Raw genomic sequence first — 26,179 nt, 5'->3', positions numbered from 1 at the left:
ATTTGTCAGCCATAATTTGAGGATCATCAGTTGGATTTTTGTTAAAGGGAATGTACATCATTGGCTTTTGCTGTAATTTTCAGAAATGAACTATTTTGAGGGGTTAGTATAACAGATCAAATATTGTTACACTGACATGTTTGAAGTTTTGTGTTCGAAAATGCTGGAAAAAAACAAAAAAAAACAAAAATGTTTAAGTAGTCTGGTTCCCTGACTCCACTAAAGATGAAATGGATCAATTTATAGATGCCGGAAAAAATGGTAAATTTGGAGCAATAGCTGAAAAATAGTTAGGTTTTTCCAACAGTGGTCGGCCGACCACCGTTGGAAATTGATACAAAATACCAGTTTCTTGAAAATGACTTCACACCTGGTGACATAATTTTACAGGGTGCTTTAGACTTTCATTTACCAACATCCTAGTAAGGTATTTCGTAAAAAAATTGGTAGTTTTGTTTTTCGATGTTTGCAAGTGTTGTATATTCCCTTTAACTGTAATATTAGAGATTCTTGCCATTGGTAGTGAGGTGATGATTGGAAAATGGTCACTAATATCCGAAGTTAAAATAATAGAGCTTGTTAATATGGGTAAAACGTTGGTGAATAATATTGTCAATTAGAGTAGCTGAAGTTCGGGTTACTCTTGTGGCTTTATCCGTGAGTGGAATAAAAGAGTGTGAAAACATAATGTCAATGAAATTTTGAACTGAAGTATTATCTTCATAATTTAGAAGGTTTAATATTTAGGTCTCCAGCAAGAATACTATGTTTGTTTTCAGTAGAAATGCAGGTGATTATATTCTCAAAATAATTCATGAAATCATTGGCCCTAGAGAGGTTGAGAAAAACCAGACAAAGATTTTTGGGTATGCTTCGGTCCTTCCACGCCGAGCGTTTAATGCACAATAGCCACCTGGCATATGTCGAGAGCCCGGAAAAGGTGGTTCCATGAGCACCAGAAGTGAGGGAGGCTGGCTGATGGGTTCGGGCTGGTGGAGGGACCAGAGCTGCCGGTCATGCGGTGGCGGCACCAGAGGCTGTACTGGTTGCCAAACATCGACTGCTGGGCGCTTGTGCAGTTCCAGACCCCGTTCCGCGACTGCTGTCATGGCTGTACTGGGGCTGGAAGTTGTTGGGCTGGAAAGCTTGCGAGATTGTTTCCAAGTTAGACGAAGTTCCTGGTATGCAAGTGGGTTGGCCTGATCGTCCCTTGGGTGCTGAGGAGTTCTGTCCCGTACCAGGTTGGGGGAGACATTGGGGACATTGCCGAAAAGTGCTGCGTCGGCCGCGCCAGCGACCCTCGAGTTGATCGATCGTGTTGTGTCGTTAGTGGCCGGAATGGCGGCCGCTTGAGGGCGCTGTTCCGTTTCACCGATAGCCGGGCTGGAGCTGAAAGGACCCGCGCTTGTGCGGTGCTGTTGCATGCCGTCTTGTGGATTCAGCAATACCTGTAGAGCCCGAGATTGAGCTCGAGTTTGCCTAATTGGCGGGCAATCGTTGCGTTTTCCGGAGCCCTCTGAGTATACAGTGTTTAAACGTCGGTGAAGGGCAAAACCTAATTTGATTTATATCACCCCGACGCAAAATTCCATCTTATAATAATATCGTTCATGCACGCTATTTTTTTTAGCATCCTGAACATGACAATTTACCGGTACATAAAACTGGAATTTCACGGGCGCACTAATGCGCCATCGCGGGGACAAGATTTTGACGCTGGTAAAAGTTTTGGAAATTCAAAAAAATTTGTTGTGGATACGTACGTATGATAGTGAACACATCAGGCAAGGCTTGGCCAAGGCAAGCCTATCATTCTCGTTAGTTGTGTCGGTGGCCGGCTGTAATCACACAACATTTTTTTGCAATAAATTTCTAATTTTCCCATCTGGGCGCCAGTTTGTCTGCAGATTTCAACCAAACGGAGCGGCTGATTCATGCACTGTACATTTTGTACGGCAAGACTTTTCGTACAGTCTTCTTTGCTCAAAGAGAGAATTTGGAATTGCTACAAGACTGTACAGGAAAACAATAGTGGTGCCGTACTGACACCCGATCGCAACAGTCTAAGACTACCATGTGATGAGCCATATTCTCTGGCCGGCCCCGGCTGCCCCAGCTTGGCCCCATCGGGGTGCGGATGGGACCACACTGTGACACACCATATTTCAAATGTATGTAGGAGAGCTACATGTATGTTTTGTAAAACTTCAAAGTTCAGGTAACTCTTAGTACAATGCCGCTAGAATTTTTAATACCGTACAAGAAATAACTGAGATATGATAATAGTGACTTGTAGGGAAGACTGTTTTTGGACCACTTGTCTATGGCCAATCTTGGAGAAACCGTAGTCCGGCAACTATATAATTTCATGAATTTACGCGAACCGTGCAATCAAGCATCTCTCATGCGACAGTTCCTCGATTGCTTTGTAAAGCGCATGCGTAGTAGACTGTCGCACGGATAACCCATGCGACAGCCTACTACGCATGCGTATTTAGCCTGTGTGTGAATCCTCACGCGCGCGTTTGGTAAACTGCAAGAATAACATCTGGCACGTGATGGTGAATTGACCAGTGAAAGTTTGGCTCTCGGTCATGAATATGTATGAGGTATAGTTATATGATGTACCATGGGTCTACTCTACAATAATTTGACATTTAGAATTCCACAACCTCTTTAAGGCCCATTATAAAAGTTCACCCACAGATTCTGTATCTTGATTGGCCAAGAGCAAATCACATGGCATTTGCTATTTTTGCTATTTCGCTGTGCACAGCCAAAAGTACTGTACCAGTGGCGGATTCAGAGAGGTTCATGCCGGGGGGGGCGCCCCTGGAAAATGGCCTTATTTTACAAAATTTTGGTCACTGCCGGGGGGGGGGGGGGGGGGCGCACGCCCCCGTAGCACCCCCCTGGATCCGCCAATGTGTACCCGTAGCAACCAGAGTACTATATATAAGAACCGGTATTGTGTACAAATGCATACATGGGTGTGCACATTACACATACTGTTCCCAAGTGCTAGTGCTACAGAGCTGGGTTCAAACATTTTGTTAAGGGGTGGCTTGAAAAGTGCAAGTAAATTTTCAACTTATTTCCTTTTAAATTGAAATAGACTTAAATTGTATAGGTTTTTCCAGACAATTTTGGAAAATGTGTAGATGAATTTGTAAAACTAGCATTCTTTTTCGTGGGAAATAGAATGAATGTTCCAAATCCCTGTTTTTGTTTAACAAATGATAATTCTATTTCCATGAAGGGGCATTCAGTCTTAAATAATCAGCGTATGATTTCCCGAATGTGCACTGAATTTAGTATATTGACATTTCATTTTAGCAGCCGACTTCCCGTGCAGTGTTACTTAACTGGTCAAGCATTGGAATTCATTTATGTGTTCACAAAAGTAACATTTGAGGAACTTTTGATTGAAAGATAGAATGTTTGAATATTCATGATGATTGAACTAAACCAATTGGTGTAGCCTTTTGAAACATACCAACTATTGTAATAAATCCTATATACAAATCTAAGCTGAAGACAATCGTTCTTTGTTCGCTCAGCATGTGCCATGATCGCATCATTTCACCAAGCAAATCGAACTGATAAATGAGAGAGAACTTTAAGAAATACAGAAAGACATTAAAATACAATTAAGACAAGGAACCAACAATAAAAAGTTCCCAGATATCCCCTGTAATATGACACATGATGTTTCCTTTACCGTCCCAATACCTAATATGCCTACAAGATTATTTTGATTGATTTTATTTTGGTAAGATTTATATCTTTTTAACATTTCATTTGCCTATTTGAAATAGGCCTTTGTATATATATTTATAAGAACAAACGCATTAATGCTCAATTAGGCCTACAATACATTGATAAATTAATGAATCAATCAAAGTTGTATCATGATTTGCATAGGCCTGTATATTTTTAATTAAATTGAATAAAGAATATGTGAATTTAAATTGTAACAAATGAAAACGAATGTTCAATTTAGCCCATGTCGCAATAAAACAAACATTTTCTGCGAATTGGATTGCACATTCGTAATAATCGGTAACGCATCCGTCAAACCGAATGCCTAATCCTTGCAATCCTTTAAATGAAACGTTATGCACATTCATTTATTTGAATGAAGCAAAATGAAATTGAATGCTAGTTATTGCAAAAATTAAACCAGGATGAATTTATGTTTTACAAATTCAAATGCACATTTTCCAAAATTGTCCTGGAAAACCTATATTTAGATTAAATTAATCAGTTTTTGCTTAGAGTCAAGCAGAATGTGTGGGAAAGGTGTTATAAAACAAATATTGACTGCTTGATCTCGTGGTGTAGTAAAACAAGCATCCCTTGGTGAGCCATGGAGCATTCTATTTTTCCTCGGCTTGGCCTCGGGACAAATGGAATGCTTCATGGATCACCTCGGGAGGCTAGTTTTACTACACCACTCAAAGCAGTCAGTGTTTTGTGTACTATTACTGCACACACGGGACTTAAAAAATGTGAAAATGTTATTAAGTAGGTTTAGAATTTACATCAGGGTGATGCAAATCCAACATTTGGCCCTGCCCTTCACCGACATATTTTATAAACACTGTGTACGCAGCGTTGCCCGAGAGCTTGCCAGAAACATTCACAAAATGTGGAGAAAAAAAGGGTACAAATTTAATCCAACCAGATGAAATTTGTTTTTGTGAAGACCAAATGTATACATACATTCAAAGTTCACTTCTGCATGTAATGGGGCCAGCAAATTTGTCTTTTGCTATTGAGGATCAGATATTAAAACAGTACTGAAATTATTCGTTTGAAAGCAACAATGAGCACAATACACTGAATTAATTGCCATAAATGTTCTTTTGCCTCAACCAAAAGCTTATTTCCACTAACCTTGACAAAATGTTTGCTTCCAATCATGCAGGCCCATTCAAATGCAACCAGAAAACTCTTTATCTACAAACCAGATCAGCAGTGCTTATGGAGAAGGATGTGATGACCTGGACCTGTTTCTCTGTGGTTTAGACCTTGGTCACCTCAGCCATTGTTTTCATCAGCAAGCAATCAAGTTCTCTGTCCTCCTACAGATGTCAGAGGAAGATCTGGAAAAGGTACTGCTGTTCTAGTTTTTACGCCCCGCGACGAAATCAAGGGGCATACTGTTTCCGCCTTGTACTGTGCTCTTGTGTGGCTTAATGATCAAGGATAGACACCCAAAGGGAGAACAAAAGATTCTTTCAGTCCTCTAGCATTAGGTCTTTTGTTGAAAATGGTCCTCGATCATACGGTTATGTGCTTAGTCTATAAGAAAGTGTAATATTAAGGAAACACAAAGCATTGTTCCTCGAGAGTGTAGAAATTCACGTCTGTGTGAGTAGTTTTATGGTGTAAATCTAGGACACACACTTGCAACATCATCGATTAATTGAGGACACGTAAAGAAAATACCAAGGAAGAACCGGTTTTGTGCGAGCAAAATTCAGGGAACAATCTGTTGATACTAATATCTTGTTCGAAAATTCCAAAGTCATTCCAAGAAGGTTTCCGCCGTGAATTAGGGTTTATAAAGGGGAGGAAGATGGGATTTGCTATCAGCATTAACAGGGCCGTTCCTCATTCTTTACATTTTATGGGATGTGAATCAAATTGGAGGACGAGAGGCTCTGCGAGCTGATGAATCTTTTTGAAAACATTGTTTGTTACGTTCTCATCATTCAAGTTTTTTTCTTGGTTGGATGGTGGAGATGGGTTAATCCTTGATCAGACCAGGCCATCTTTCATGTGTTTTTTTTGTCGTTTGTATGCCAGGATGGGTTTGGTCACAAAGAGTGCATGGAGAAAGTCATTATCGCTGATCAGATCCCAGTGCTTTTAGAAGGGCCTGCTTGAGAGCTGGGTGTTTTATTTGTGGGTATAGGGTAGAACAAAAACAAGTGGGATATTCATTTCGGTTTTAGCATGCTTTTTACCCCTCAGCCGAGAGGCTCGAGGGGTATTGTCATCGCCTAGGGCGTCCGTCCGTCCGGATGTATGTCCGTCCGTCCGTCCGTCCGTCCGTCCGGGTAGCTTGGTTTCCGGATGATAACTTGAGTTTAAAATGTCGTTTGGGGTTGTAACTTCGGTAGGGGGTTGCCCTTGGGAGTAGGCAAGTTGGGATTGGTTTTGAGGTCAAAAGGTCAAAGGTCAAGGTCACCGTGGTGAGTTAAAGGTACATGGTTTCCGGATGATAACTTGAGTTAGAAATGAGATTTTGGTGTCTAACTTTGGTAGAGGGTTGCCCTTGGGAGTAGGCAAGTTGGGATTGGTTTTGGGGTCAAAAGGTCAAAGGTCAAGGTCACCATGGTGAGTTAAAGGTAAATGGTTTCCGGATGATAACTTGAGTTAGAAATGAGATTTTGGTGTCTAACTTTGGTAGAGGGTTACCCTTGGGAGTAGGCAAGTTGGGATTGGTTTTGAGGTCAAAAGGTCAAAGGTCAAGGTCACCGTGGTGAGTTAAAGGTAAATGGTTTCCTGATGATAACTTGAGTTAGAAATGAGATTTTGGTGTCTAACTTTGGTAGAGGGTTGCCCTTGGTGTTAGGCAAGTTGGGATTGGTTTTGGGGTCAAAAGGTCAAAGGTCAAGGTCACCATGGTGAGTTAAAGATAAATGGTTACAGGATGATAATTGAGTTAGAAATGAGATTTTGGGGTCTAACTTTTGTAGAGGGTTACTCTTGGGAGTAGGCAAGTTGGGATTGGTTTTGGGGTCACAAGGTCAAAGGTCAAGGTCAGCATGGTGAATTCAAGGTAAATGGTTTCCGGATGATAACTTGAGTTAGAAATAAGATTTTTATGTCTAACTTTGGTAGGGTGTTGCCCTTGGGAGTAGGCAAGTTGGGATTGGTTTTGGGGTCAAAAGGTCAAAGGTCAAGGTCACCGTGGTGAGTTAAATGTTAATGGTTCCCGGATGATAACCTGACTCTGGCTGAGGGGTTTCAACAGCAACGCTGTTATTTTTAGAGTTTACACGAGTTTCGCCTTGTGGGGTACCGGAACAATGGGAGGTACCCCACAAGGAATGCCCACCGACTTGCGGGGTACCGTTTTGGTACCCCACAAGTTTTTCACGAAATAGATATGGATTTTACTCAAAAACTAGGAATTTCCAAGGTGGGTTGATGTGTCGCAAGTGGAAGAGTTTTAGAAAAGAGATATCGAGTCCGAATTTCAGTCCAGGAAATTAACTATGGTTAAAATAAGAGCATTTTGACATAAGTGTGCGACGTTGCAAAATTTTAGTTCACGAGAACAAAGGAAGTACCCCACTTCTATGCCTATGTAAGCGGGTGGGATGGGTGGGTGGGTGTGTGTGTCCGGATAAATCTTGTCAGCGCGATAACTTGAGAAATACTTTACATGTGAATTTCAAATTTGGTTTGTGGATTGTTCTTGGCAATCCTAAGAAGCCTATTGCATTGGGGGCCGAAAGGTCAAGGGTCAAGGTCACAGTGGCTAAAATAAAAGAAATTTTGTCAGCGTGATAACTTGAGAAATACTTTACATGTGAACTTCAAATTTGGTTTGTGGATTGTTTTTGGCAATCCTTAGAAGCCTATTGTATTGGGGGTTGAAAGGTCCAGGGTCAAGGTCACAGTGGCAATCCTAAGAAGCCTATTGCATTGGGGGTCGAAAGGTTTAGGGTCAAGGTCACAGTGGCTACAACAAAAGAAATTTTGTCAGCATGATAACTTGAGAAATACTTTACATGTGAACTTCAAATTTGGTTTGTGGATTGTTTTTGGCAATCATTAGAAGCCTATTGCATTGGGGGTTGAAAGGTCCAGGGTCAAGGTCACAGTGGCTAAAACAAAAGACATTTTGTCAGCGCGATAACTTGAGAAATACTTTACATGTGAACTTCAAATTTGGTATGTGGATTGTTCTTGGTAATCCTAAGAAGCCTATTGCATTTTGGACAGAAATATCAAGGGTCAAAGTCACAGTGGCTAAAATAATAGAAATCTTGTATTTATTCTGAGATCATAGGGATTGAATCATATAAAACCTACAGAAAACACTGATGCTGTCAATAAACGTTCCATGTGACCCAAGTACATGTACATGAGTTGATGTTAAAAGAGTGGTGGTAAGTCATGGGAACAGTCACAGTTGCGGGGCATTTGTGTTTGTAAACACACCTGACTTGTTTCTGTTAACATGTACGTGTATTTATTCCAAGCATTGAATTTTGATTTGTAACATTTGAGCAGTGCCAGTGGCGTGTACACATCTCCATATGTCGTTGCTCAGTCCATGATCCACCCTAGCTCAGTCCATGGTTGTTGCAGTTGTACTTTGTACGTGCACTTTAATGATTGCAAGTACATTAGGCCTACGTGAATTTCCTTCCATTTTATGTCGTACTGTCAGCCTAAAATATATTTTTATTTTAATTAGAAGTAAAATTTGATAATTTTAGGTGCAAATTTTGATTATTTTGATTGCACTTTTTAAAAAACACGGCGCTAATATCTTGTTTCCGGACAGTCAAACTGAACAATTCAGTTTGGTTCGGTCTGGTTTGGTTCAGAGTGTTACGTTCAGCGAATTTTAGTTCAGTTGGGCGGTTTGGCTGCATATCCCAGTGGAACAGAAGCAAGCGCCTTAAGGATTGCTGGAATGCAAAGAATCTATGCAGTGTGCACTAACCCTTCCAATTTAATGGAATAATGTAAGCTGCAGTTAAAAGTCACCTTTCAAGTCAAGTTTGTTGTCCTGCATATAATGTAATTTTTGTTTGTTTCTTGGGGGGTTGTTTGACCAACAGATAGGCATAAACAAGTACGGATGGCGACAAAAGATAATGGATGCTGTACAGGAAATTCACAAAAGAAAATGGGAACCAGGAAGTGTGCAGGCCACTGGCAAAAGGATTCTCAGGTCGGTAATGCATAACATAATCTCCAACCTTTGGGGAAAAACTTAATTTAATGTATGATTTGCAGTTTTTTTTCTTTATGTGCATCTGTGCTGTTTTAGTTTAACATGTTTAATGTGCATTTAGTATAGGTATTATGCTCTTTGAGTTTTGGGATAAGCTTGTTTAAAAATGTCTCAATATTTGACAAATAACAGTTGCTCTCTAGTTGTTAAATATTTCAACATTCCATCAACATATGTTTTATAATAATATAACATAAAGACACCGTTTAATAATTTATGTCAAATTTAGTCAACCCTCAAATTTAAGTTTGGTTCAGCAAGGTTAAAATATAAACAATGATTCAATTCTGGTTCAGCAAGCAGTTTAAAAGTGCCCTTTGCAGGACCCAGAATATAACCCAACCACACCACACTGCCACTGCTTTCCATTGTGAATAATGTATTTCCGTATTTTATGCGCTCTCCACTTATGCTGCAATAAGTTGCTTGTGTATCAACTTAGCTGACTGAACAGTCCCGTATGTTGGGCATGCACACATACCGGTAGTACAGAAAGTGTAACTTTTTGTTCTCTCAATATAAGTTTTTAAATGAAGATAAATGAAAACACCCCTGTGCTGTACGGATGGCTATGGGACCGTGCTGTGCTTGGATCGACATCTTGAAAATCAAGGAAACCTAGCCTCACTGTGTTCCTTATAGTATGACGTCAGCATAAATTTTCAGATAAGCCTATTTCTACATGTACATGAGTAATGTACAAGACCAGTTGTCAACTTTGAACTCATTAAAGGAATCAGTTCAGTTCACTTTAAGGATCATGTATGTCCTTGAATAAAACAAATTTGCCTTTAAATTTGCATTCACTAATTCCTCAGACGTTGAACAATTCTGATTGGTTTGAAGCCTGTCAGTAGCAACTGTTGTTACAGTTGTTATAATTTCAAAGAAACATAAATGCACCATCACACAAATTATTTTTTAGGGTAACGTTCATTTTGGCTTTTTTCAGAATCTGAAGGGTCACTTGATCAACCCCAAAAAGAAATTCAAACTTTTGCTAGCATTAGATAGACTGTGTTTCAAGATATAAACAATAAATTACATTGCTTTTTCCTCGTGAAAGTTTGTGTCATGTGACCACAACAAAGCTTAGTTTTCTGGCAACAAGTGTGACTTGGTCGATAAGTATGAGCTATAACAGCCCACGAGGAAAGTATATTTCAAAATTTGAGTTTCTTTTTTTAATTGAATCAGTAACAGAGTTAGTCTACTTCATTCACTTACCCAAATAGCTACTACATATGCATATTTATTCAGCCGACAGGCTCAAACGCTAAAAGATTTAATCAACCAACGAGCGCCCTCTCGGGGCCTACCCATTATGTTACGTCATGAATCTGCCATTATACTTTCTCTTTATTTCTAGCGCGGCATCGTGCAGAAGCAAAAAATTTTGCTCTCGCCTTTTGACGAGTTTTTGTACAATTTTCGCTTGAAGAGTTTCTGTTTTATAGAATTTATCAACCAAGTGAGTTGTGTAGAATCTGTAGAGTTTGGTTTGAGTAAGTAGTTCTCATTTGGAGTCTTTTTGCTTTCATTCGTGGCGTAGCAGGTTTTTCAGCCTTTGTCAGACACCATGTGTGGCGGGCCAGGTCGGCACTGCGGGGCTAACCCAGTGCCGGGTAGGCATCGTGGGTTCTCCCTTTGGGATCAAGTGCAATCCCTTTATAGCCGAGTCGGCTTTCCTAAGTTAGTATTATTTCTGTTTTACAGTTATCTAATAATAATATTTCTTTGTCAAAAATAATAATTTCATAATTATTAATTTCAAAAAAGAAAAAAAGAAAAAAAAGCAGTACATTTAATTTATGACTACATACATGGACGAATCCATAAAGGCCTTAGGGGAGACAGTGCATTGTATCCGCGGAGAGAAGTGCGGTTATTCTCCACAAGGTCGGCTAGTCGCCCCACACGTGGGGCCCCTGTTCCGGAAGTCAGACTTTCAGCCATTCAGGGGACTAGCGAAATGTTTTGAGGAATACAGCGGTTTCGGCCGTTCCCTGTTCTCCGTTCGTTTCCCCTAAGCTCGCAGTGAGCTAGCGCCTAGCAAGACGCGTACAGTGGGGGTACATCAACCAGCGGTCGTTCCCTTCCCCTTGGCTGTTCTCAACTGCATATATCTCAGTAGTACAATAGTACGAAAAGACGAGATAGCAGTGAGTCCCCACGCAGGGACATCGCTGTAGTCTGTAACGGTCATCCCGTGTTACACGTTTTGGCCAGCATCAGACATACATCCTACGGTATGGAACACCATGAGGGCACCGGGGATAAAACTCCCCGTACAACCGCGGCCCCCAGGCGACCAGCCGTAAGGATCCCGCGGTTAAAAAGACCGCATCAAAGGCCACCAGTGGTCTCAACGGTAAGACCCAAAAAGGGACCACTAGTTGCTCGAACGGGCAGGACTCGCCGTGACTGACTTGCCTCCTCCCCCAATTTGGACCACGGACTCGCAGTCAACGTCATTCTTTGATCAATGCTCTGGAATTCCCAGCATATTATCGGAGTTTTCACAGTCAAGTGAATCAAGTCACCCAAGTAAGAAAAGGAAACAAAGGCAGCGCCGTCTTCTTCAGGGGATTCCACCCATAAGTCAACGCATCGGCAAAAGAAAAACAAAGGTGTATCCACGGAAATCTTTCTAAAAGCTTTCCAGGACATCAATCTTTCACTAGCAGCCCTCACTAAACAACAACAATGGAGATCGGCCCCAGCGGTGACTGGGAGGTCACTCCCGGCGGCCACATTTCCGGACCCAGATCAGGGTCTAATCCGGCCGGATCCGGGCGTGGTCCGGCCGGATCTGGCTTAATTCAGCCGGATCCGGGCGTAATCCTGCCGAATTCGGGCGGGATAAGAAGGGAACACACTGGGCCCCCAGATCCTGGGGTTGCCATTAGTGTCAGCTCCGATAATCCACCTACTCCGTCCGTGATTGGGCGCCCCCGAGATCACAGGGTGGAATTTCTTTACACCTAGCCCCATAAATGTGGCCAATTTACTGGACTACCTCCGTAAACATAGGCCACACATCCACCATGTACAAAAACATGTCGAACTTTGTCAAATTTTGATTTTCACATTTAGGCTTAATTTGTAGGATTTTTTCTTGAGAAGCATACTCACCCTCTTCATAGGCTAATCATAAAGTGCTGCCTTTTCCGGATGTCTAATTTTCATGAAATTTCACGTTGAAATTTTGATACGCAAAAGTGGGCAAACGAATCTGGAAATTTCACAAAAAATAGACATCTGAAAGAGGCATCACTTTCTAATTGGCCTATAAAGAGGGTCAGTATGCTTCTTAAGCAAAACAATCTACAAATTAAGCCTAAATGTGAAAATCAAAATTTAACAAAGTTTGACATGTTTTTGTAAATGGTGGATTGTGTCGCCTATGTTTACGAAGGTAGTCCAGTAAATTGGCCACATTTATGGGGCTACTTTACACCCATCTATGAATTTGGGCACTTCTGTTCAAGATGTTCCTGACATAGATGTCGATAGTACTCACCCCCCTTCCACTCACTCGCAAGATGGGTGTTCTGGGGATGAAGAGGCCACTGACCCTGGCAATTTTCGCCATTTGAGACTCAGCTGAGGCTGGTTCAAATAGATATGGTTCGGGTACTGCAACTACCAGAGAGCAGTAAACCAGAGACCACCCGTCGTTCTTTCAAATGCTGGACTGGCGTGGAGGAACCTCGAGATCCAGCTTTCCCAGCTATGCCAGTGGATCGTTTATGCGCTGATTGCATCCAACGGATCGCCCATTCAAAGAAATGGACTGCTTTCAACAAAAGGTCGGCAGCCTATTTCCTGTTTCCAGAAAAGGACCGAGAAATAGGTTCTTGCTATTCCGGATATGGCCAAAGACAAATTGACTGGAGATAGCGGCAAAGCCCCGACCAAGTCAATATTTGTCGATAAGACTAGAGCAAAGATGGAGGATACAATGAAGAAAGTCGATGAGGCGGCTAGATTTGGCTCAAAACAAGCGCCTTTTTACTTTTATTATCTGAATATATCGTCTGCGCCTGTGAGGAGGATTCACAAATTCCAGCCGATATGTTAGCAGCAGCCTTCCGATGTCTGGACGAAATACTTCGTTTTTCTCTAGATCAGCTTACGAAAATCTCTATCTTGTCCGCCAAATCACGTAGGACTAACGTGATAGAGGCACTTTACATACCACACGAAGGCGCTAAGAAGAAGTTACAAGACCTTCCTCTTATGGGCAAAGACCTTTTCGGTGGCAAATTCCAGGAAATTCTGGAAGTTCAAGCCAAAACAGCGGACAAACTGAGCTTGAAGAAGCCTTCAGCTACTAACAAGCCCAAGTTCTCTGGGAAGAAGGCAAGGAGAGGTGCTCCCTCATTTCACCCTGCCCTTAGAAAACCATTCAAGCCCTTTCGCCAACAGACGGCCAAGGCATCAGCTGGTGCAATAGTTTCAGCTCCACGCCCCTACTCGCATGAAGATTTGCGCGACTTGGGACTGCAAGTTGGTCTATTATGGTTCCCCTGGCGTATACATGTTGTCCAGAATAGCCCCATTGTGTTCCCATGCCGTCAGTCAAATCCCCATGGTGTCCCCATGGTGGCAATAAAATCCTCATGGTGTTCCCCATGGTGGCAATAAAATCCTCATGGTGTTCCCATGGTGACCATAACATCCCCATTGTGTTCCCGTAGTGTCCACAAAATCCCCATGGTGTTCCCATGGTGTCCACAAAATCCCCATGGTGTTCCCATGGTGTTCATAAATCCCCATGGTGTTCCCATGGGGTTCATTGTAACTTACATGGTGTTCTTGATTACCCCCATGGGTCCTATGGGACTGGGATCCCCGTGGAATATTTTTCATAAAGGTCGATACCTGACATCCGCGTCTCGATAGTCCACCTCGTTCCAGCAGTAGATAATTGGAGAGATCAGGCATATGGGGACGAGGTTGCGTTTATAGCGTAAACATTGGTACAACGCGCGCAGTGCATTACGGCAGTACAACACGGTTCAGTACATCAGTGGCGCTCACTCAGCGGAGAAACCAGGCTTGTATTGAAGACTAGTGCAGTGCTGACACTTTTTTTTACACAATAAACATGGCCGCCATCATGATCTGCAACACTTTCGGACATGCATTGTAGCAAACAAAGTCTGAATCACCATTTTGTTATTATTATCAATTTTTAAATATAGTGTCATAGAATACTGAAAAATATTGTACAAAGTTTTGTGTGCTTGGCAATTTCCTCTTCTGTTTCAACTACTAAGTTGCATGCTGGAAACCTGGAAACGCCATTGAAAACTCCTAAGCTAGGAGAGCATTGACTTAAAATATCTGCGTCATTTGAAGCATTACTTTCTCCCAACCATGTGACTACGTAAAACAATCTGAAAAAGGGAAACAGCAGAAGCAAAAGTGAGCTCGATTTTCTCCTTTAGGAACAGGATACCAACAAGTGAATTTTTTTTTTTTAGATTCATGTATCTCTAATTTTTGTTTGTTTGGGAATTGGAGTTAATTAAAATGATTTCACAAAATTTGAAATTAACCATTCAGGAAAAGGCAATGGACAAACTACATCTCATAATTAAAGCAAGTTTTTTATTATTTTTGTTCACAGCCATTCAGAATCCATGGCTCTGATTAAAAATATAACCAAGCACGTGGCTTACATTGGAAGCAGTATTACGTATGTGGGTAATAACTGGAAGGCCCACAAAACATTGTTTGATGAACAAGATGACCCAGTCAATCTACAGAGATTAATGACGGAGACGGACGAAGGACTCAATAAGACCATCAGGCTTTTTGAGGAATTTCGGAAACTTAAAGGCCAGCTGAACCAGGCAAGTTGAACATTTAGTTGTTTTGTTTGGTTGGTTTTTTTTTGGGGGGGGGGGGAAGGGTTAGTGGTGGTTTTGTTTTTCTTGCCCTTAAACCAAAAAAAGTCTCTGGTTTCTGGTCTGGGCGCGTCACTGTAGCTATGCGCATCGGCAAAAATAAAAAGTTTTTTTTTTCAATATAAGATGATGTCTCAAAACCGCCAAACTCACTGGTTTGACTGGAATCCTGCTGCTGCACAATTTTAATGTGTTTTTAGATGGGGTTCCAGTCGAGTATAAGCTTTATGTGGCCTCTCTGGGCTCCCATATATTTGTCACTAAATTTAGTCATGCATCAGTTGCAGACATTGTTGTGATTTTGTAATTGTGCGTCTGGAAGCCAAATGTGTATCTGGAACCTGAAACCTGTAAACGCTTTTTTTAATTAGCACAAACATGTAAGGAAGCAGACTAATTACCAGCCCAAATAGAACTATTGTTAAAAAAAGTTCTAAATGTTGTTTGGCGTAATTGCAAGAATGAGGAAATCGTTCTGGAATGCTACCCATTTCAGGTCAAAGGAATTGCAGGAACTAGAGTCCACCCATAATTTCCTGTGGATGTTAAATCTGATTTTTGCATAGAACATTAATGTATGTTGTTGGGAATAATGATTGGATGAATCAGTGTGAATCAAATTTGAGTTTGATTTGGTATGTAATTCATTACAGAGACATTTCACATACCGGTACATGTAAATACTTGACATTAGTCTCCACAGTCAAAATATCAATTTGTGAGATGGAAGGACTAGGCAAGTAATTAACCAAAATAACTATTTTCAATCTATAATATATTCAGTTGCCATGGCAAATAGCCATTATTAGTAAGGGCAGTTTGGACAAATGTTGGGGTCACAAAAAATTGGTTTCTCTTTATTGTTTCAAGGCAAAAATAAATCAAAACTTTCATGGGCACTGCACTACACAGCAGGACGTTTGTTCAAACCGCATGGTTCACTTAAAGGGACACTAGGTCCTGGAACAGCCCAATTGGGCTACAAAACGTGCTTTGAACGAGATGATGATAATCGGAAATAACTTTTAAAAGTAGGATATAAACATCCACACAACTATCCTTTCAAAACTAGGCGTTTTTGTGTTATTCCTGTATTATGCGTGCGAGAACGAATTTTGGGGTCCACTTTTGCGACCCCATAATTCGACCTTGAAGAAACCACAATTTTTTTGCATTGGTGATTGGTCACCAAGCGCTGTTCCCGAGACACATAACGTGTATATAACGTAAAAAAACGTATTCGTACTCCGTCATGTCCGATGTAAACAAGCGGGTTTTTTTCGTCTTTTCTCGGGAACAGTAAGACATTAGGTTGGTTTCCTTTCAACCAGATGTTTGAAATAGGCTAAGTAAACAATCCAAAACATAACATTTTCGGGGATTTCAGGACCTAGTGCCCCTTTAAATCATTGTAACAAAGATAATTGGCCTGAACACCAAAAATAAAATTACTTAAAAAATTCTCCCTTTGTTATTTTTAACACTACACAACCCTATGTTTATTTGGTGATAGCCCGATTGTCCGAAGGTTCGATAGTTCAAAGGGCCCATTACAGCTGTGTGGTTGCGAAGGGCAATTTCTATAGGTTATGTAACACTTTATTTGGAATGAAAGTAAATGCACACAGACAAGTTCATGTTGGCGGGTGAAATCTTTGAAAATTAATTTCTGCCGTTTGGAAGATTGTATCTTCTTGCAACTTTCATGGTTTATTTCCCTTTTAATGATCCAAGTATGTGTTAAAAAGCATTATGATATGTTCATGACGTTTCGTTGAAATTGGAAAAATAGGCCTGTCTACGTGCTTTTTTTAAAGTTATAACACTGGTGTTTGCAATATCTGTCAATCTTTTCAAGCCTCACGATTATTAATAAGGTTCCTATCCATAATGGTGTGCAGGAAAAAATTGCATAAAAGCCTCCTTCAGGAGTTATTAAGAACCCTAACCTCCCCCAATCCTACAAAATACTACTGAGGAGTAACCTGTAGTATGAATTTCTTTCCATACAAGTGTGCACAGCACATGTACCGTAATTTCCTGCGGATAAGACGCGTCTTATCTGACTTTCTAGACCACAAAAACATCGCTGCGCCTTATCTACAGGTGCGCCTTATCTGGTGTCGCTTGAGTTCAAAGTGACGGTCTTTGTGTGAAGAATTCTTTCAATGCCGCAATCAATAATGCGGTCAACCAAGGCTCAACTCTCCAGACATTGTGACCGTATTTTCATTCCAACAATGCCGCGATGTGTTGATCCCCCATGATCGTGCTTTCATTCGAACAATGCCGCAATGCGTTGATCCCCCTTTTAATAGTGATCGTGCTTTCGTTCCAACAATGCCGTCATACAAACGTTTTTCTTTGTGGCCGTTAGTCACCGGTAGAGGGCGCAACATCTGGCTCGGAGGGACTGGGCAAGTCTACGAATCTGATCCAGCGTGCGTGTTGCAATATCTTCAGACAGCGCGTGGACCATCGTTTCTGGCCGCTGATTGGGCCGCACTGCATTAACAAAAGGCCAAGGAAGGCAAGGATCGGAAACCGCAAGCAAGCATGCACAGCGCGCGTTGGCTGAATGGATGAAGGTCGGTATCAATTTACATTGGTCTTTTCTTCATGGCTCTACATGTGACCAGCCAATGTGGTTACGGTTTAATAATTCATCCTCCGAATAGTGTGATCGTTCTAAGGCAACACAATGGCCCCTTTGTGGCGATGTACCGACACCGGGTGACGCCTGGTGTTCTTCTGTGTGCGGTCAAACATGCGTCTTATGCGGCAGTGCGCCTTATCTGTTGGCGTTTGAATTTTTTTGGGGTGATTTTAGGGACCTGCGCCTTATCCGCCGCGCGCCTTATCCGCAGGAAATTACGGTAGTATTCTGTGGTATTTGATACTTGACCCCCAAACAGCCCTTTGGGGATTTTATTGATAAATATCTCCCTTTTTGCCAGATTCCATGGGTCAATACCGAGACCCACTCCAAGTCATGCTGAGAGACGCTAATGAATATGCTAATATGCGCTTCGTCATTGTGTTGCCGGATTAGCACAGAATTGTTCTTGTTAGCACAGAATGGTGATCGTAAGCGCGGAATTCTGTGGTTAGCAGAGCAATGAAATTGGGCTCTGGTTAAAGCAGGAAGTTGATACTGCACCAAGTAAATGTTTGTTTCTTGCACCAGATCTACTAACAGTCTTGTGGTAGTAAAATTGCCCCTGTAGAAACAAATCCTGAGTCAACATTGGTCATTTCATATATCAAGAGAAAATCTTCTGCAATCGTATCGGACTTTACTAGCTCTGACATGGTATTTTGTGAACAGAAACACAAAGGTGGTGTCTCGACATGTGTCACATTATTTCTGATGATCTCCCATGGGACTTTGCATCACTGTGTCTTAGACCAGTTGATCCAAGTCGGTTGGAATGGTAAGTATACCCTCAACGTGTAAAGGAATTCCTGTATTGGTTGTGTACTACATACCTGGATCCAGGTATGATTCTTGCAAGAATCATACCTGGATCCAGGTATGTAGTACACAACCAATACAGGCAGGATCCAGGTATGTCGTAAACCACCAATATATACCTCTCAGGATGCACTGATGAGAAAAGAAACTGGAATTCAACCAAGGCATCCCAGAAATCAAGACTCATTGGAAATCGACCCTCTGAAGAACCAACTGCTCATTACGAGATATTGCAAAACAACCATCAAAAGATATTGCTTACCCCCCCCCCCCCAAAAAAATATCTTCTTACTTACTTAATTCCTTGATGATGCCTAATGGCACATCAGCCATTGTGTCTCGCTGCCAGGTGTTCTTTGGTCTTCCTCTATTTCTTTTCCAGTGTGGATTCCAAGTCAAGGCTTGTCTGGTGATGCTTGAAATCGGCTTCCTTAAAGTGTGGCCGATCCACCTCCATTTGCGCTTCAGGATTTCCTCCTCAATTGGGGTTTGTTGAGCTCTCCTCCACAGTTCCTGGTTTGAGACATGTTGCTGCTAGTATATGTGGAGGATTCTTCGCAGACATTTGTTTGCAAATGTTTGGATCTTCTTCATTATCTTTTTTTGTGGTTTGCCATGTCTCTGAGCCATAGGGTAAGACTGACTTGACGTTTGAGTTGAAGATTCGGATCTTGGTGGGGGTAGAGTACTTTGTCGAGCTCCAAACCTTAGACAGCATTAGGAATGTTGTTCGCGCCTTACCGATTCTTGCAGTGACATCATTATCTGTGCCACCCTGCTTGTCGATGATGCTGCCCAGGTAGACGAAGCAGTCCACTTCCTCCAAAGCTTTACCGCCAAGAGTACATTCCTGTGTTCCCAGCAGCATTCACTGTCAGTAGTTTGGTCTTGCCGCCGTGAATCCCCATCCCAATTGGTGCTGATTCTTCTTTTAGGGTGTTGGACTTATCCTGCATCTGTCTTTGTGTGTGAGAAAGGAGGGCGAGGTTGTCTGCAAAGTTGAGGTTGTCTAGCTGTACCCAGGGTGTCCATTGTATCCCATTTCTTCTTCCTTCCTTGGTACGTGTCATGATCCAGTCGATCACGATTAGAAATAGAAATGGGAAAGAAGGCAGCCTTGGCGAACTCCCGTCTTCACATTGAAACCCTCGGTAAGCTGACTGTCGTGTATAACTCTGCATGACATTCCCTCGTAGGTGTTTTTGATGAGGTTGGTGAACTTCTGTGGTATGCCATCCATAATGGTCAAGGAGCCTCCGTAGCACATCTAGGTCAACACTGTCAAAGGCTTTCTCGTAGTCGATAAAGTTGATAAACAAAGAAGAGTTCCATTCTATGGACTGTTCCACGATGATGCAAAGAGTAGGGATCTGGTCAGTACATGAACGATCTCTTCAGAAGTCTGCCTGTTGGTCTCTGAGTTGTTTGTCCACTGCTTCCTTGTGCCTCTCCAAGATGATCCGGTTCAGTATCTTTCCTGGCACTGAGAGGAGCATAATCCCTTGGTAGTTCTTACACTCACGTAGGTCTCCTTTCTGTGGTAACTTCACCAAGTATCCTTCCTTCCATTCCTTGGGTACTTCAGTACCTCAGTCTCCCAGATATTGCCCGGTAGCCTATGCATCATTTCTGTTGATGTGTCCATGTTTGCCTTGATAGCCTCGGCCAGAATTTCATCCGGTCCCGCTGCCTTCCCGCTGTTCAGGCAGCTGATGGCCTTCTTGATCTCCCTTTTTCTTGATCTCCCTTTTGCTTGGGCGTGACAAGTTGACTTGGAGGGCTGTTTCAGCTGGTGGTATCTCGATTGAGGTCTGTGGGGCTGGCCGATTCAAGAGTTCTTCAAAGTGCTCAGCCCACCTCTTTATCTGCTCCCCTGTGTCTGTCAGTACCTGGCCATCCTTGTTCTTGATAGGTCAGTCGGTCTGCTGATATTTCCCAGTCAGATTCTTGGTGGTGTTACAGCTTCCTCATGTCCTTTATTGCAGCTACTTCTTCTGCCTCTCTCGCCAAGGTGTCGATGTAGGCTATCTTGTCTGCTCTGACACTTTTCTTCACTTCCTTGTTTTCCTCTGTGTATCGCTTCTGGGCTTCTGCTTTTGTTGCTCTTGTGCGGCTGTTGTTCAGTGCCTGTTTTCTTTTTCGTCTCTTTTGAACTTTCTTCCGGGTTGTGTCCCATCCTACTTTTAACTTTAGCTTCACTCTTGCTGTGACAAGGTGGTGGTCTGAGGCTGCGTTTGCTCCTCTCTTCACTCTCACATCCAAGAGTGACCTTCAGATGCAGATATGATCAATCTGGTTCTCTGTCTTATGGTCGGGTGACATCCAGGTGGCCTTGGGTATCCTCTTATGTGGGAATACTGTGCCACCAATTACCAGGTTGTTCATTGCACATAGGTTGGCAAACATCTCTCCACTGTCATTCATCCGGCCCAGTCCGTGTATCCCCATTACTTCTTCGTATCCCCTGTTTACTGCTCCAACTTAAGCGTTAAAGTCACCCATTAGTATTGTGATGTCTTTGCAATTTGTCTTGTCTATGATGGCCTGGAGTTGTCGGTAGAACCTCTCCTTGGTCTCCTCATCCTTGTCATTGGTTGGCGCATAGCACTGAATGACCTGCAGTACTATACCCTTCTTCTTTGTTCGGAAGGATGCTGTGATGATCCTTGGTCCATGTGCTTCCCATCGCAGGAGGGCCCTGTTTGCTTCTTCTGTAAGCATGATCCCTACTCCTTCTGTGTGTGGTGCATTGTCCCTTTCATGTCACGAATAGAGTAGAGTTTCTCCATATGTAAGTCTCTTGGTACCTGCTTCAATCCACCTGGTTTCGCTTAGTCCTAGGATGGCGATGTTGTACCTCCTCATTTCTGCTGCTACCTGTGTGGTCTTTCCTGCTTCGTACATAGTCCTTACGTTCCATGTACCTAAAGTTCTGGTTGTCTTGGAACTGAGTAGGGCTGTTGGACTAGTAACTTCCTCATGGCTTTGATTACCAGGCATCATGGTTCCTCGCTTGCCTTGGCGAACTCCCGTCTTCACTTTGAAACCCTAGGTAAGCTGACTGTCGTGTATAACTCTGCATGACATTCCCTCGTAGGTGTTTTTGATGAGGTTGGTGAACTTCTGTGGTATGCCATCCATAATGGTCAAGGAGCCTCCATAGCAGCTTTCGTTGATGTTTCTGTAACAACTTGTTTTTTACGTGGCAGGGGAGTTGGCCCTGCACACACCCCCCAACCTGGAGGACCAGGAGTCTCATTTTCCTCTGATCTCTTCCAAAACCTGTCTGACATGGTTGTACCTTTCAGGAGGCAAGCCTCCAGTCAGCATAGCCTTTGGAATCCTTGAGATACACAAGCCGCTGCAATACGATCAAGGTGAGGACTCAGTAGCAGCAGATCTGAGAGTGTCTAACTCAACAACAACTTTGGACAATAAAACACTGAATCTTACATCGCAAAAGTTACTGGCAAGCTATGTGTCTTACACCAAAATACTACACCCATTATATTTTGCACTTATGGCACTCCCTGCCTTAGAGTGCATTCCTCATGTTATAATACATTTCTCCTCATAAAGATTGGAGTTTCCTCGTTTTTTGTTTTTCCAAGTTACATGCCTGTAAACTGCATAAGATAATTAAGATAACAGTGCTCAATAACATAGCAGCCAAATTTTAGGACCGTCTGCCCTTCAGGGATGGGTTGCAACTGCGGTATTAGCCCGATGGTACATGGTGAATTCTACATTGGCACCACTCAGAGACAGCGAACAAAAAAAGAACGGGTGGTATTATGGCAAAATCAATGAAATTAGTCATCTCCTCCTAAAGTACAGCATGTACAGTAGGGATTTATGACCTTGGCAGTCAGTCATCATTCACTCTTCTGCTACAAAAAGGCAGGCATAGGATAGTCCAATGCAGGTTCCCCATAACAACCCCCTTCATCTGAAGACAGTGTTTGTCGTTAAGCCTGAGCAGAAGTTTGGCTATATAGGTGGAGAAGGGTACGTGTGTGTGGATAATTGTTGGGACGCAAATCTAAGAAGTGCTGCAGAGCTTCATCAGACCTTCATCAGACAACATGCAGAGTTCACTCTAATGTAGTGGGACATTGATAGGACACATGTTGCCAGGATTGTGTAGGTGCATCCGAATGAGCAATTGGTACAGAGGGCTCCATTTACCCAGACATGTCAACGGTCACCCATTGAACATTAAACCAGCCCAAAAATATCAGACAGCTGACACTTGTAGAGGAGTGGAGAGCCATATCCCAGTGTCACCCACAGCTTCTGGTATAAAAAAGTTCCTGGATTTTTAACGGGAATTTTCACTTTAGGTTTAGGGTTGTTATTAGCACCCCCTCCCCCTTTTCCAAATATCAATGGCCATTTGGTTAATGTGTAATAAGATTTGAAGGTTTGCATGGTGAAAAGAGCAATAAGAGTAAGTTCATATTAACTTAATGTTTGCAATGCATTGTTTCTTTCAGGCAACCAACTCCGAGACGGTACTGCCTGCAGATTTGATCCTTGATTCAGAAGATATGCCAAGGATTGGTAGGCGCCTAACTGCCATTTTTGCAGTTACCCTGCTGACTACAAGTTTATTTGTTCTATTCAGGAGAAACAGTATTCAAACAATTGTGAGAACTGGAATTTGATCGTGCATTTCTTTGAACTGATTGCTCTGTGTGAATGCTGCAAAAAAAATCTGATCTTCTGTGCACAAAGTGTGTAGATGTAGATGCCTTTGATATTTTTGGAAACACTGCAAATTACAGTGTCTAAATGGTTTGAGAAGAAAGCCCCATCCAAGTCCCAAACTTGTTTGTTTGCTGTTCTATTTAACTTTTGGGGGTTCTAATTGGCCTATGCGTAAAGTTTGTGGAAAATTTCATATTTTATTTCAGGATTGTCTTTGGTATAGTTGCGGAAAAAATACTGTTTTTGTTAAGAAATGTATTGTTTTTCTTAGATATTGAAAGCATTTTTCTGATAGGCAATTTCAAGATTCAGAACAATGACATGATCAAACTTGGCACAGGCAAAGAATGATGAAAGTGTGCATAATGAAGTCATGTGTTGCATGACATCCCAAATGTGCATTTTTTTCGTTGTCCTATACAGGGTGTTTCATAAAAAAGGAAAGAGCTCATTTTGTTGATTCCTCGGGTATGACTAATTATTTAGGTAACCACCATCTGTTGCATAACCATGTCTTCTTTTTCTTGACACCACAAACTCTATTTTACAGTCACGGATGACTGAGCACCAAGTGATGTAACTGACATGTCAAAAATGGCCTTGTACCACATGAATCCCGGGACATACCGTTATTTCGTTTTACCGTTTTGCATTTCCTCAAAAACAAAAACAGTAAACGCACCGTTGACCGTTTTTTCGTTTTACAGTTTTGTAAAACGGTCAAACGGTATTAGGTCACAAAAAACAATGACCTTTTTGTTGTTTTTCTTAATTGTTGAAAGCGATAAACGGTTAGTTGCTTCATTTCAGAGTGTTGTTTTAAAAGAACATGACAATGAAAAACGGTCAATAGTCATGTCGACCATTTTTTGATTTAGGTTCGGCAATTAAGCAATGCACCTAGGAATGTTAATGCGTCCTCATGGGATCGAGTCATTGCCTGATGGGACCCAAATTACCCTCCTCACATTTCGTTCTCACGACATAGTTTTCGAACTGGCTATTGAAGAGCCGCGCCGAACTCCAATTTCCTTCAAATATCTGCAACTTCTTCAAACGTATTACCATCCTGTATCCATTGTAAAAAGTAATGTCCTCCCTTGAAGTTTTCCACTGAGCGCCATTTTTGCTTGCAACTCTTAAGCCCCACCAACTGAATCGCGTGAGAAGGGGGTCAGGGTCACGCCAGGAATCATCACACCACGCATTATGCCGAGGTAACACTTTTTCATGTAAAGCATGGTCCCCCTCCATCCCCCTTGCCCAGCACCACAAAATGCACCACGGACTGTTCACTATGACACTGAAATAAAAAAAAACAGTCTGTATTCAATACTGACCGTTTTGCTGTTTTTCAAAGTTATTTGTGTAAAACTGTAAAACAAAAATCATTGATCGTTATGCTGTAATGAATTTTATTAAACTTATAAAACAGAGAAACCGTATTTATCTTGATACCGTTTGACCGTTTTACAAAACTGTAAAACGACAAAACGGTCAATGGTTTGTTTACTGTTTTTGTTTTGAGGAAATGCAAAACGGTAAAACGAAATAACGGTATGTCCCGGGATTCACATGCACCATAAGACCAATTGACAGTTATCAGAGAGAGAGTTATCAGGAATGCATTCACAGCAATGAGAACCAGGGCAGAGATTTGTGTTGAAAGGAATGGGGGGCATGTTGGAGGACAGTTGGGTTAACGTTGACAGTGATTAACCTTGATATGTTTTAGCAATTGAAAAATGACTTTGATAATGTATGTCCTGGATTTTGTTATTTTCAACATGCTGAAAACTGTCAATTGGTCTTATGGTGCATGTGGTACAAGGCCATTTCTGGCATGTCAGTTACATCACTTGGTGCTCAGTCATCCGTGACCGTAAAATGGAGTTCGTGGTGTCAAGAAAAAGAAAACATTGTTATGTAACACGTGGTGGTTACCATTTTCCTAAATAATTAATCATACCCGAGAAATCAACAAAATAGCTCGGTTTCCTTTTTTTTGAAACACCCTGTATATCTACAAACTAGAGGTGCATCATGGTTGAAACTTTGTTGATTGGCAATGACTTGTTATATGTAAAACAAACAAAAAATTAAGTATTGTCATGATGAAGTCATTTGGAGGTTTTTAAAGATTTTTGAAATTTTTAACCTTGATGTTATATGTTGCAAACACTACATTGTAAAGTTTTGTAATAGCTTTGGTAGGTCATACAGATACCTGTACGCTTTGTACTGGTATCTTTTCCTTTCGTCATTTTTGTGGGTGCTGTAAAAACGGTATGAATACTATTAAAAGTTCAAACATTAGACCATGCATAAACAGACATAAGTTTAGGTTTTTGTTTGTTTTTTATGTTTTTTTTCCATAGACTTTGTACATGTTATATTTAAACGTCACTTTGGTAGTTTTCCGAAACTTGTGTTCTAATGAAACTTGACACAGACACAGACTACACACTCGTGTTTTATATTTATAACGCCCAAAGACAAACAACTGTCTTTTCCTTTGTCTCTCCCATAGACAAAGCACATCAACGTACGATCGAGGACCATTTTCAACAAAAGGTGAACGATCGAGGTCAACAAAGAATCTGTTGTTCTGCCTTTGTCTGTCGGTCCTCGGGGTGTATGTAGTTCACGCATACACATACCAAAGACCTGCAGGAGCATAATGATTTTATTATCGTGGCTACACAGAAAAAACTGTCCAACTCCCTTCCTTCTCACATCCTTCAGTCACGCCAGTCTTGTCTGGTCATACTTTCCTTTTCACATTATTGGTTCCTTTTCAAATTTCAGTTTTTGTTTACTTTATGATAAATATTTGCTTTGTCTTGTACTTGTTTCATTTGTTGGCCAAATAAATAATGTGATGGTCACTACGTGAGTAGTTCCTAGGTTGTTGATGTGTATACAGCAACGGGGGTAAGGATCTGGATCCCTGGTCAGGTGACGGCAGGGAGGCAGGCTGATATGCACACGCCCACAGAAAACTCAGTCAGACTCATTATGTCATATATGGGGACCATCAACTACGGTATTTTCTCATAGTCTCCTAGGTCTACATAGGCCTACTTG

The 26,179-nt window shown here is 41.7% G+C and overlaps 1 protein-coding gene across 3 annotated transcripts in view; it reads left to right on the top strand.

Annotated features, from left to right (window-relative positions):
- The window catches only part of LOC119741352 (ankyrin repeat, SAM and basic leucine zipper domain-containing protein 1-like), a gene marked incomplete at its 5' end in the record, with an annotated part of 83,638 nt that extends 59,986 nt beyond the window's left edge, over positions 1–23,652 (top strand). For 2 of the 3 annotated variants that reach the window (XM_038217109.1, XM_038217105.1), the window contains 4 exon segments: positions 4,931–5,117; positions 8,814–8,926; positions 14,628–14,853; positions 22,879–23,652. In XM_038217109.1, coding sequence (XP_038073037.1) covers positions 4,931–5,117; positions 8,814–8,926; positions 14,628–14,853; positions 22,879–23,049 — 697 coding nt within the window. 3 annotated transcript variants of the gene reach the window in all.
- Between the last annotated feature and the right edge of the window lie 2,527 nt (positions 23,653–26,179).

The sequence above is a fragment of the Patiria miniata genome, unplaced genomic scaffold, assembly GCF_015706575.1.
Source record: "Patiria miniata isolate m_02_andy unplaced genomic scaffold, ASM1570657v1 HiC_scaffold_11, whole genome shotgun sequence".
Lineage (NCBI taxonomy): Eukaryota > Metazoa > Echinodermata > Asteroidea > Valvatida > Asterinidae > Patiria > Patiria miniata.
This window is presented reverse-complemented; position numbering and strand designations above follow the sequence as displayed.